The 12918-nt window shown below is 58.8% G+C and overlaps 1 protein-coding gene across 6 annotated transcripts; it reads right to left on the bottom strand.

Moving 5' to 3' along the window:
- Positions 1-723: 723 nt before the first annotated feature.
- Positions 724-11745, bottom strand: AMPD2 (adenosine monophosphate deaminase 2). 6 transcript variants are annotated; one of them, XM_060201944.1, is made up of 19 exons: positions 11155-11594; positions 10602-10677; positions 6568-6698; positions 6228-6358; positions 5785-5853; positions 5588-5699; positions 5221-5407; positions 4900-5041; positions 4718-4807; positions 4465-4594; positions 4161-4355; positions 3928-4059; positions 3624-3787; positions 3299-3425; positions 3053-3216; positions 2400-2520; positions 1980-2153; positions 1733-1843; positions 724-1614 (listed from the first exon to the last, which is right to left on the bottom strand). In XM_060201944.1, exons 3-19 carry the CDS (start codon positions 6595-6597, stop codon positions 1405-1407), a joined length of 2289 nt encoding a protein of 762 aa, XP_060057927.1. In that variant the 5' UTR covers positions 6598-6698; positions 10602-10677; positions 11155-11594; the 3' UTR covers positions 724-1404. The 6 variants fall into 6 exon arrangements, with proteins under 6 accessions (XP_060057927.1, XP_060057924.1, XP_016046425.1 ...); XM_060201941.1 differs by lacking the exons at positions 6568-6698; positions 10602-10677 and having other exon boundaries at positions 11155-11308; positions 11453-11745; XM_016190939.2 differs by lacking the exon at positions 10602-10677.
- Between the last annotated feature and the right edge of the window lie 1173 nt (positions 11746-12918).

Consider the following 12918-nt stretch of genomic DNA (forward strand, 5'->3'; position numbering starts at 1 on the left):
TCTCCCCCTCCCCTCTCGATCTCTGTCTCTATCCAATAATAAACATATTTTTTAAAAAAGAAATTCGCTTATTGTGGTAGAGTCTGGAACTGATCAACCTCAATAAAGGACGACTGTATTGTTCTTTGTAGCAACCAACCCGTCACTCTTCCTTCCCAACAGCAGCAACAGCAGGGACAGTCTTCCCTGCCAACCCTAGACCTCAGCCAGCACAGGCCCCATTCTCCCTCCTTCACACAATCATCAAACTCCAGCAACCTCTGGGCCCAGGAGATGCTCTAGAAACTGTATTCAGCACAGAACAGGTGCCAGGTCTATACAGAGAATCTGCTGGTGAGTTTGCAGATTTCCAAGTCACTTTCCACACAGTGCACTGAACTCTCTGAGGTAAATGGCACTTTAAACAAGCTTCTGGAAGAGGCTGCAGTCCATGGAATCTGAGAACCACTTCTAGTCCCTAGTCTGCTTTTAGTGCAGGTCCCCACATCAACCAGGCCACCCCAAGGGCAGGACATGGAGAGTAAACAGGAGGTAGGAAGTATCCCCTTTGGAGGATGAATGAGGACCAGGAGGCCATGTCTGCTGGGCCTCTCCTCTCTCAATGCTTCCTCTGTCAGTTCCCATCTGTACAGCTACACAAAGACCATATCCCCAGAACCTGCTGGGCTCCCACCCCAATGCTCCTGGGCCCACCCTGGCTCTCCAACAGAGACCACACCTGCCTTGTTACTTAAATAATCTTTATTTCTCATGCACTAGGAAAGACGGGACTGTATGAAACACTGCATTTCACAGCAAAGGCCTCGGTTTGGAACACAGCACAGAGGGCCAGTCAGGACCCAGATCTGGTCAAAACTCAGGGACCACACTTGGGGTACCCCCTGCAGAAAGGGGGCAGGTCCAGGGCAGCCGCCCCACCCACACAGGCACAGGAAACTGACACCAAAGGGGTATGGGACCAGAGGGAGGCAGCTGCCAGGCAGCGACATGGTGGAGGCAGTGGGCTGGCCTCATGGCAGAGTCGAGGCAGCACTCAGTCCATCTCCACTGGGGCCCTAGGACTTGTACCCACAGTGCATGTGAACAGGCCCCACCTGACAAGCCCTCGGTTACACAAACAAAACAGGTTCCAAAACCTGAGTCCCAGCTGAAGCTTGGGTTTACATAGGCTGAACCTTAAATGGCTAGGGGGGCCAGCCCCCCACAGCCAGGCCCAACCTCCGTGGACAGCTCTGGCAGGTCCAGCAATAAATAGGGCCCTTAGGCGCCATCTGAGCCAAACGCTCTCACAGGTCCAGGTCAGATACATGCAAGACAGAACAGAGAAGAACAACAGACACATGCAGAGACCACAGCAGGGAGGGAGCCAGGACCGGGACAGTGTGGCAGAGGGGGCCAGCCAGCTCACTGGGGCCCAGGGCTCAGAGCGATGCCCGGCTCCTCGGGTATGGTCTCTAGCGTTTCGCTCTGGATGGCCTGCGTGATGAGCGCCAGCTCCTGGCACAGCGTCTCATGGCGGTAGCCCACTCGGATGTCGGGCACGTTGGTGCGACGGATGTCATTGCCCTCGGGGCCCTCCTTGGTGTAGTTAGGCCCCAGCCAGTGGCTCTTCACCTGCAGGGGGAGAGGGGGGTGGAAAGTGTCACGTGCAGGGCCCAGTCTCAAACCCTCCAGGGCCCAGAGACAGGGAACCTTCTGGAAGGCAAGGAGGGAGGAGCGAAGGGACAAGTACCTTGTGGGAGAAGCCGCTCATGAGCACACTGTTGCGGGCCAGCTCGCACATGTCGCAGGAGCTGAGCTTCCACACCTGGGTGGCGATGCTGTACTCCTCCATCAGCGGCTCCTGTGGAAGCCACATCCCTCAGGCGCCAGCCAGCCCTGCACCCTCCTGGGGACACAGGGTGCTCCACCAGCAGGGGGCAGAAGACACCCCGAGACCCCAGAGCCCAAGTCCTTCCCGGCTGGGATGCCTTGCTGACCTTGGTGAAGTGAAACTGCAGGGGGTCATCAGTGGACAGGGAGACCATGAGGCCCCGGGACAGGTACTCCGGCAGAGGGTTGCGGTGGTAGCTGAGGAAGAGGCTGTTGTTGCTGAGCGGGGACATGGCAATGCCGATCTGGGCCAGGTAGTACAGGTACTGCAGAACAGGGGCCTAAAGGCCAAGGGGAAGGGCTTGTCAGGTGGCCGCCAGGCTGGAGAAGGCACTTGGGTCTGCAGGGGTGCAGGTCAATGTAGCAAGACACACAAGGGACCAGGGAATGGGTCTGATGAATGAGAGTCATTTATTGTCAGGATCCAAGTGAGGGGTCCAGATAGGGCTGGTTGAGGAGGGTCAGCTGCTGGGGGTCTGAGGGTTGGGATAAACAGTGAGAAGATGTCTGGGAATGCAAACCCTGACCTTTCGTAGCAGCAGCCCATGTGAAATGTTCTCGGCCAGCATGAAGGCTGACACCAGATGGTGGATGGGCCCAGCCTCCCCACAGTGCGGCCTCAGCACAAACGTGTGGAAGCCCCTCTGCCTGGAGGGGCACAAAAATAGCATCAGGTACTCAGCTTGGGCTCCCCGGGTCCTTGAGCCCTTCCCACCTCCCCCCAACCTCAGGATCATGGGGGCTTGGAACAAGGGGGGAGGGGGAGACATGCCTGTGAGTGAAGTCACCTTGAGGGCAGAGAAAGAACCCCTCCATGAGGGGGTTGGGGGGAGGGGATGTTTCAAGAGGTATGACAAGGAAGATGGAGATAGCTCACTAGGTAAAGCACATGCCCTGCCATGTCTGCAGCCCAGGTTTGAACCCTGACACCACATGGGGGGGCGGGTGCCATGGCACCAGAGGAAGTTCTAGTGTTGTGGTATTCCCCTCCACCCCTCTCATTTGAAATGAAGTGGCCCAGCAGCAGTAAAACCATACAAGCATGGAGAGTCAGCTCTGCAAAAACAAAGGAAGTGCCAGGCTTCCCCAACGCCGGGCAGATCCAGAGCAAGGTCTATGGGGGCACGGGAGCAGATGGGAGCCAGTGGGTAAACAGGGCAGAGGTCCGGCAGGGCCGCACCTGCGAAGGTGGTTGAGCATGGCCATGTTGGCAAAGGTGTAATACAGGTAGTAGGCATAGGGTGGGTTGTCCTCCTCCATCCAGGCCTCAGGGAGGGGGCTTTCCAGGTTGAAGACGTGGTTCTCAGGTTTAGACTCATCATCCACACTGTCAAAGCCATCCACCTGCACCGGACACTAGGTTCAGAGCTGTAGCTGAGACAAGGCTGGCTGCCCGCCCTGGCCCAGCCCTGAGTCCCCGCCTCACATGCTCCAGGAAGAGATGCAGCTCGGGGTGGCTGGCAGGGTGCACGGTGGCCTCAAACAGTGGCAGGAAGATATTCTCCAGCATCTCCTGGAAGTTGGCCAGCTGGCCCTTGGTGCGGTACACGTCACTGCAGGCAAAAGCATGCACAGGTGCGGCTGGAGAGGGGTTCCCTGGGTAACCCAGATCACAGACACTTGTGGACAATACAGGGAGACACCTCCAGCTCTTCGAGTGCTGGGCTGCTGCAGCCGGGTAAAAAGCGGGTGGCCCCTGAACTCTAGCCCCCAACCCCCCAAGTCCCCTCCCACCCCTGGGGGACACTCACAAGAGGCGAGGCACCTGCACGAGCCAGCGCACATTGGGTGAATGGACACGGTGTGTCACGGCCCAGCGTGCCAGCTTGTCCCACTCATCCCTTGAGCGCCCGTAGATGGACAGCCGCAGCTCTGCATTCTGGTACTTGCTCTCCTCCAGGTCTGACATGACCTCCTGAGGTATATAGGGCAGCTGTCACCCTCGAGTGGGTCCCAGCAGGTGCACTGGGTCAGACCCCCCAATGTCTCCACCCCACCCCTGCCCTAGGCTGGAGCTGTGCCCCCCCAGGCCTAGCCACCAACACCTCCCCTTACCTTAATAATGTGAGCAAAGTATTTCCCAGATACCCTGTTGTCAGTCTTGATGAAAATCTCCCGGAGCACAGACTCCCCAATAGGGTTGTACTTGGCATTGAACTTGTCAAAGCGGTGGAAGGTGTTCCTGTCCTGGGGGAGCCAGGCAGACCCAGGTCACCGCTGCCCTGTGCCCACCCCACCCAGTCCTCATCCAGACCCTGTCTCCAGCACCCCCAGCCTCAGGGACGGACCGCGTGCACGTCCAGCGTGTCCACGCTCAGGTCATAGGCAGTGAGGTTCATACTGTCGAAGACCTCCCGAAGCGTCTGCTCACGGCCCTGCTCCACGTGCACAATCTCCTCCAGGTGCCGCTTCATCGCCCGCTTGATGAAACGCAGCAGGTGCTTCTGGTTCATGCAGGATGAGGCATGGATGTGCGTGTCCACCTAAAGGCAACACAGAGCTGCTGGGCCCACCTGGGGTCAAAGAACAGCTGGGCCTAGGGAAGCTGGGTGGGCGCGGACGCTGCAGGGTGCATGACAGGTGGGGGCCCACCTTGCGGATGTTGTAGAAGTCTCGGTGTGGCACCTTCTTCTGGGCAGCCAGCTCCTTCATCTCGTTGAGCAGCACGTGCATCTGGAACTTGGAGCTCAGGTACTGCAGCCGGCGGTAGCAGAAGGATTTTCTGGGCAGAGGAACAAGGCAGGGAGACAGGGCCATGAAGTTTGGTGGCTGGAGGAACAGAGGCTAGGTGCCAGGTATCTGGGGCAGGGCGGGGCTGTAGGGGAGCCCAGGAAAGAGGACTCACATGGGGCCATTGATAATCAGGGCCATTAGCACATTGACGTCAGCCACAAATTCCTGCAGATCAGGGTATGGCAGCTCCACTTCTGAGCACCTGACACAGAGGAGGGGGGGAGCACAGATGAGGAAAGCAGAGTGGGTCCCGGATCCCAGTAGCCCCCACCACCACAGCCCACTGCCCCTTACGGCTCCTCGAGGTCCCTGCGGGTATAGACGTGGACCACGCCACGCACCATCCGCAGACCCAGGCCCAGGTCCCCAGGCATGGTGCTCGGCTCACAGTGTTCATATGGGTGCTGCTCCAATGCAGGGGGGTGCACCGGGGCATCTGCAGGGGTAGGGAAGGTGGAGTCAAGAGTCGGCCCAACCTGGAGGTCCCATGGAGGGTGAGAGCAGCCAAGACCCCAGCAGTACAGCCTCCGCCCGCAATAGTGGGGCAGGGGCAGCCCCAAGCTCAGGGATTCAGGGGCACTAAGCACTGGGGGATGGTGAGGTGCGGGGCCCCACCAGCAGACACAGGGGTGTCAGGGCCCTGCTCATAGGTCCGGGTCTCCAGAGGCTTCTCGGCCAGCTGCTGCAGGTAGCGCCGGGTGGTAGGGCAAAAGCTCTGCAGCGACAGCGCCATGTACTTCTCCCGGATGAAGAGCGCCCGCACCACGCTCTTCGCTGCGTCCAGCAGGTCCGTGAACGGCACCTACAGACAAGTGTCTGTGGCCTCGCTCCCCCGCAGCCCTCATCCCCCAAAACACCTGGGCCTTTCTGTCTTGGCACATCAGCTAGTTAGTACCCATGCCAGCTTCTACAGAGGGTGGCTTCTATAGCCTGCACACTGTCTTCCCACGGAACAGAGTCCCCAGGGCCTGCCCACACTCACCCCACACTTCTCCTCCCCAGAGATGGTGACTCTCTGGAACTCCCGCTCCAGCACCACATCCCGCTCCCGCAGGCCCCGGTCCCCCTGGCCCTCGGCCTGCTCCTTGTAGAGCCTGCAGGAGGAGATGAGCATGGGAAGGGCTGCAGTCAATGGGGAACAGGCCCAGCCCCACACCTGCATCCCACTGCCCCTCTCACTGGAGGTCCGAGTCACTATCCGTCTTCAGGAAATCTTGCTTGGCCCGAAGCAGGATGTCTGGCTCCAGCCTGGGGGGGAGAGAGGCGGAAGGGCAGGTGGATGGTGAGAGCCATCTTTGCTCCCCGGTCCCTGCAACCCACCAGGTGCTATGTGAGCTGTCACTCATGGGCCTCTCAGAGCTGCAGAGCCCTGGATCACAGGGCCTAACCTCACCCCATATTTGAAATGAGAGAGCAGACCCAGAAATCAAGGAACATGTGCCAGCTTACTCCAGCAAGTAGAAGACCCAATGGACCAACAGTCTGGCTCCAAAGTCAGCACTTCATACAGGAGAGAGACAGGGTTCTGGGCAAACCCCTCTGTGCCTGAGTCACCCAGGACTGCCTGGCTGTGCCACCCCTCCCCTTGTGGGGGCTCCCCAGGAGCTGAAGCCAGGGCTCACTTGACATCCTGGCTGATCTGCCGCTCCAGGCGCTGCCGCCGCTCCTCCAGCTGCTCGATGGGGCTCTCCTCGGGAAACTCGTATGGGGCACTGCGGAGCTCGCTGTCGGCCAGGGAGCGACTGAACAGCTCCTGAGGAAGGAAGGCAGGTCAGCTCTGCCAGGCCCTCTACCCCAAACCCTCCCTTGTAGAGTCTGGGGACCTGGTGAGACTGACAGGAGCAGGGATGCCCAAGCAAGGCGAGCATGAGGTGAGGGAACAGCTGAGGTGGCAGGATGCTGAGAGCAGAGGTGGGGGTTGGGAGTCATAGGGTGAGGGATGTGGGCAGTGCCAGGCGATACCTCTGCAATCTCCTTGCATTTGCCATCCATAGAAGTGCGCAGGTCGAGTGGGAAATGCTTGAGGCAGGGGGCGGGTCCTGGCAGGGACCGAGCAGACTGCAGCGGAGGGGCCCCCAGCCCACCCCGAGCCTCTGTGGAGACAGCGATGCCAGGGTCAAAGGGAGGAGGGCCAGACCCCCATGTGCACAGGCAGCCCCAGGAACCCACCACCACGGGCTGGCTCCCAGGAAAGGCTGGACCCTGGAAGGCTGCCGAGAGAGCTGAGCAAGCCTGCCTCTCAGAGGCCTCATCCTCTCTAGCACAGAGATCCCTTACCCACCCGAGCTCCACACTCAGGGTCCTGAGTCTGCCTCCTGGAACGAGTGGATTTGCTCTCTCCAGAAATAAGAACTAGGATGGTAGACTGGGGTCTGCTCCCTCAGACCAAATAGGTGCCTACACATATGTATAAACACTCCAAGTGACTACACAAGGGACCCCCCACCCCACAGCTTGAGGCAGGCAGTCCAGGCTCCAGCCTGCGCCTGTGCTGGCAGCTCCTCCTCTCCGAGGGCCGGAGACCACTCTGACTGGTGTCTATATCCTACAGAGCACAGGAGAGCCACAGCCCTGCTCAGCTCCAACCTGGGGAGCAGCCTTCAGGGGAAACAAGGCAGAGAAGCACAGGGCCTGGTTGGCAGTCACTCAGCCTTCTCCCCAGAGGCCTGCCCTGTCCCCCAGGACCCTAGGGCTGCCAAGATGTGACATGGCCCCTGACTGCCCCTCCCACTGTTGGCTGTCCCTCCAAACAGTCTGCCACAAACAGTCTGTGCTACTCCAGGGCCCCAGGATCTGGGCTGCAGGCCGCAAAGGCTAGAGGTCTCTCCCAGTAAAGGGAAGAACTCTTCTAGTGAAATCCCAGCCCAGCAGCCCACCCTCCCCAGCAGGAAGCCCAACACCCAACTCAGCCCTCCCTGCAAGCACCCGGGGGTGCCCCTTGCCCTCCTCCTCTTTTCCCTACACCCTTGCTCAGAAGAGCCTGGGGACTGTCCTGTAATGTGCCTTACAGCCTCAGGACCCAACTCCCAACACCCCAGAGTCAGTCCCAAGGCCTGACAAAGGGAAGACAGGGCACCTGACCCATACCCAGGCCCCAAGTTCTTTTCCTACTAGTCCCTGCCTGGCCCCTACCTGAAGATTCAGGCAGCTCCCAGCAGCCAGTCCCTGGCCTGCCCTGGCTCCTTGGAACAGCAGCCAGTCCCCCAGGACAGCTCAGGAGCCACACAGGACATACCAAGTGCAGCTGCCTGCAGGGGAGACCCCAACAGATGCCTAGCAGGGGGCTGAAGGAGTCCAGGAGAGCCCAGAAATCAAAGGAAGGGGCAGGGTTGGGAAGATAAAAACGAGCCCCAAATGGGGCCTTAATCTTTCCAGTGTCAGGGCCTGGCCCAAAGCGGGGTTCCCACGGAAGAGGTGCAGGGCAGGCTGAAGTAGGCAGGGCAGGCTGACAGGGAGGGGCCAGGCCTCCTTAAAAGCACTGCCCTGGGGGAGAATAAGTGTGGATGCTCTGGATGGCCAAGGGCAGGAGGGGAGATGTGGACAGGGGAGACCATTTGGGTTTCTCCATACCAAAAGTCCCCCCCAAAACCTTCTGCCTGGGACTCGTTTTGCTCCCTACTTTCTTCTAGGCAGCTGAGAGGTGCTCCATCCAGGTGGGGGCCTGTTACTGAGCTTCCTTGCTGCCCAGAGGACTCTTCAGAGTTTCTGGACCTCCAACTCCAGGTCCAGCTTTGGGACAGGACAGAGCACCCAGGAAGGCAGGTTTCAGGCAGAATGGGGTTAGACTTCGGAAAACTTGATTCTGACTCTGCTCCTACTTATTGGATAGAAACTCTAACTCCTAGGGCCTTGTGTCCCTTCTAACGGATAAGAGGGGTCTGACCTGGCCTGGCCTGGCCTGCCCTGTCACAGCTGCCAGAAGGCTTGGGGAGATACAGCTCTGACAGTGTTTCCACAGAAAGCACCATAATCTGCAGTGAGGAGCTCCAGGAACCCTTCAAACATATCCCATGTACAGGCCCACCCACGGGGGAAGGCAGGAGACCAAGGCAACCAAACACAGAACTACAGAAGTTGGTGGGGGCAGACAGGGGTGATATTATCTCACTGGGAAGAGGGCAGAGGAGGAAAAGGAAGGAAAGATGGGGACCAACTACACCCTCTGGGTGCAAGACAGCTGAAGGTCCTTGTTGCCCCGATCCCTGATCCTGTACTTGAAAACCCCTTCCCACTGGCAGCTTCTCCGAGGGAGGCTCCACAGGATCCCAGGGCTGGTGTGTGTAAAGTCAGTGGGACCTCATCTCAGCCCGCTATGCTAGCAGGGTGGCCCATGTCATTCCAGGTCTTCTGCTGGAAGGACCACAGAGCCATCCCCTGACCTGCCAGCCATGCACACAGCCTCAGGGTCCCCAGAAGTTGGTTGAAGTGAATCCCACATGCCCTGAAGACAGATCTGGGAGAAGTAGCTGTGTGCTGGCCCCTCTCCACCCACAGCACCACACACATAAACACACATACCTACACACTCACTCACTCCCACTCTCTTTCTCTCTCACTGGAGAGCCAGCCCAAGGCTACTCCCCAGCCAAGCCACCAACTCCACAAGATTCACCCTGGATGCCCTCTGGATCAGGAGCCCCTAGCTCACTGCCAAGACTGCATCATCAGGCAGGGAGACTTGGGCCTGGAGTATCAGAAGCTTCCACTCTGGGACCACCACAAAGGGTGCAGATCTAGCCCCAGGGGATACACCCTCTGGATAGCCAGGGCCTAGACACAGAGAACAGACTGAACAGGACAATTCAGACCCTGAACCAGCATATTCCACGGCCCAAGAAAACACAGGAGGTGCATCTGATGGCTGTAGATGTGGACACACTTGATGGGAGGGATGGGGGGAGGCTGGCCACTAAAAATGGAGGTGCAGTAAAGTGGAGGTGTGTCTCTCAAGCCCAAGACCTGAGGGGCAGCAGGTGACAGGTAGGCTACTCATGGCAAGCAAACCTAGGCACCCAAACCCTTGGGAGACAGGCACAGCTGGCTCCAGATGGTACAGCAATGCCGACCAGAGTGAGAGTCAAAGCAGACAGCTGCAGCCCCGACCTGAGTCCTACACAGGCGAGCCTTGGAGGAGACTCACAAGACAGAGTGAAGCAAGCAAACAGCAAATGAGCGCTACAGCCAAGCCCCCAGCCCTGGGCTGCCTGCCAGCAGTGAGGTTGCCCTCATAGCCACCTCACGGGAGGAGGCTGGAAACTAGGCTTCCTGGGGTTTGCCTGGAAAAGACACGGCCACTCGAGGAGTGGCCTGCCTGCTAACCAGTCAGTGCCACACACATCCCTCCATTCACACACATTCCACACACAGTCTCCACTCCAGCTGCTATCTGACACGCATGCATTTACACCTCCACCCGCCCATCATCAGAAGACAGCATCCCATCACCTTGGCCCCCTGCCTACACTACCTCCCGGCTCAGCTGTCTGGCACAGGCTGAGAGTGAGGGGCACCCAGCAGAAGGTGCAGAGGAACAGGAGAGGAGCCACGCTCCCCCCAGGAGACAGCGGCCGGAGGCAGAAGTGCCAGTGGCCAGGAAGCACACCCTCACCTGGTACTGCAGAAGTGGCCTGCAGGCTGGCCCGCTTCTTAAAGGGGTATTTGGCCTTGGGTTTGCCGGGACCCGATGGGTAGGATGCCATGGTTCTGGCCACCGAGCCTCAGCCTGGCCTGACTCCGCCACATCCAACCCCTTCCTCCGCCCCGCCCCCGCGGCAGTGACTGATGCAGGAAGCAGAGGCCCGGCAGGCGGAAGAGGCCCCGGCCACGATTGCTGAGGTTGTCTAGGCAACTTCGGGAAGGGGGGCTCCATCCCCACCGCTTAGCTTTTCCCTCCCCTCCTCAGTCCCAGGAGTGACGTGACTGATGGGAGCAGGGCCTAGGGGGCTGCAGGGAAAGAAAACAAGCTGAGGGAAGGCCAGACCCCAGATGGAACTAACCCTCTAGGTAGCCCGCGCCCGGTGCCAGGGCTCTGGGGCAGAGGAGTCAAAGTCCAGACTAGCTGATCCAGCCACCCTGGGAGAAAACAATAATAATAAACAGGGCACCAACATGAGCTCCCCAAGCTAGGAAAATATGCAAACCCAGTCCCTGCAAAGCAGCGACTCCCCCCCTTTTTTTTCCCTTGTCTTTGGGGGAGGGGAATCAGCCCCAGTGTAGCCCAGCTCTGGGAATAGGGGTAGAAATGAGAACCCCAGCCCCATGGGGTGGAGCCTGGCTTGGGAAAATTCCACCGCCCAGCAGAAGCTACCTCCTAGCAAGGCAGGGAGGCCAGGACGCAGGGGCAGCACTGAGGGGGGGTCTGGAAAAGACCCCCCGCGTCCGGACTCTTGCCCGTGTGCTACACCCAGGCGCCGCTCCGCTCTCGCAGGCCCTCCCAGGAGGCTTGGCTGGGCGCCTTCCCCGAGGCTGCGCCAAGACCCCCACCCTCTAGTCACCCTGGCACTTCTCCGTCCCCGAGACCCCCGCCCCCCAACTCGTGCGCACACTCACCTGAGGCCATGCTGCTCGAGCCCTGGGGGTGCGGGGAGGCGGCCCGCGCGCGGGGTCTGCACTGCCTGAGAAGCCCGGGTGGCAGCGGGGAGCTGGGGAAAAGGGCTGAGGCTCAGCCCACGGCCAAGTTGCTCCAAGGGCCCCTGTCCTGGAGCTGATATGGGGAGGGAACGAGGCAGTCTTTCAAAATGGCCAGCTCGCCGGGGGCTGACCCCGCTTTGGCCTCGGAGACCCCGAGTCCCGACCCCAGCCCCGCACTCGAGCAGCGAGCAGGCCACGTGCTCCCCGGGGAGCGGACCCGGAACTCGTCTGGGCTGCAATCCACGACCTCCGGGGATCCCCACACGGGGGAGGGGGGCTGAGCTGCGGAGGAGTCAGGCAACAGGTGTGACCCCACCAAAAGCCAGCAGGCGCCCCGGCGCCGCCGCCGCTCCAGGCCCGCAGGGTCCGAGGCCCCGCCCCCGCCCCCGGGGAGCCCCGCCCCCGCCATGTTTCGTCTGTCTCGCGCCAAGTGGGCAGCAGCCCGGCGCGCTGCGGGCGGGCGCTTGTGCAAGTCCTGGGCGTCAGCTTCCTCATCAGTCAGCTGGGGTGGGGTCACCGCTGTGCCCTCTCTAAGGAGTTAGTTCCAGGAAAGTTTCGGCCTAAAGCGCCCTCCTTGCACAGTGCCTGGCCCAGAATCAACGCCACAGAAAAACTAGCTACGACTTCCTGTCTCAGGACCCACACTTAGCACTCATGCTACATTCTCTCTGTGGGATGTCACTTTTCTTCTGGCAGGCAGAGATAGGCAGGCAGGGTGTGCCCTGCGATTATGGCTAGCATCCCACGTTTGTTTCTATATTTGTTAAAAAATTCTAGCCAAAAATGCCTGGGTTCCTATCCAGACTCCCACCTACTTCCTGACCAACCTAGGGAAAGTCAAGTTTGTTTGATTTTGTGTTTGTTTTCTGTGCTCCTATTTCCTCTGTAAGATGTGTAAGGGATTCTGTTTTATCTAGTGGTTGTGAAAATAACGAGTTAATATAATTTTTAAATTTCTTTTTATTTATTCACTTATTTAAGAAAGGAGACATTAACAAAACCGTAGGGTAGGAGGGGTACAACTCCACACAATTCCCACCACCCAATCTCCATATCCCATCCCCTCCCTGGATAGCTTTCCCATTCTCTATCCCTCTGGGAGTATGGACCCAGGGTCATTGTGGATTGCAGAAGGTGGAAGGTCTGGCTTCTGTAATTGCTTCCCCGCTGAACATGGGCATTGACTGGTCAGTCGGTCCATACTCCCAGTCTGCCTCTCTCTTTCCCTAGTAGGGTGGGTCTCTGGGGAAGTGGAGCTACAGGACACATTGGTGGGGTCTTCAGTCCAGGGAAACCTGGCCGGCATCCTGATGGCATCTGGAACCTGGGGGCTGAAAAGAGAGTTAACATACAAAGCCAAACAAATTGTTGAGCAATCATGGATCCAAAGGTTGGAATAGTGGAGATGAAGTGTTGGGGGGTACTCACTGCAAACTCTAGTGTACTTCTGCTTTCAGGTATATATTTTGCCCTAGTTTATGGATACGTGTGAACATATGCTCTATCTCACGGAACCTGATCAGGAACCTCACATTTTCACTACAGAGCCTATATTTCCCCCAGTCCTGGAACCTTAGGGTAGGGCCCACTTTCCCGCATGCTTCTCCCAATTCATATCAAATAATATTGCATCCGCCGATTGCAACCTAATCAACGCAACGAGTGCCACCTCAACATGCTTCA

This window comes from Erinaceus europaeus, chromosome 11 (genome assembly GCF_950295315.1).
Source record: "Erinaceus europaeus chromosome 11, mEriEur2.1, whole genome shotgun sequence".
In the NCBI taxonomy this organism is placed as follows: Eukaryota; Metazoa; Chordata; class Mammalia; order Eulipotyphla; family Erinaceidae; genus Erinaceus; species Erinaceus europaeus.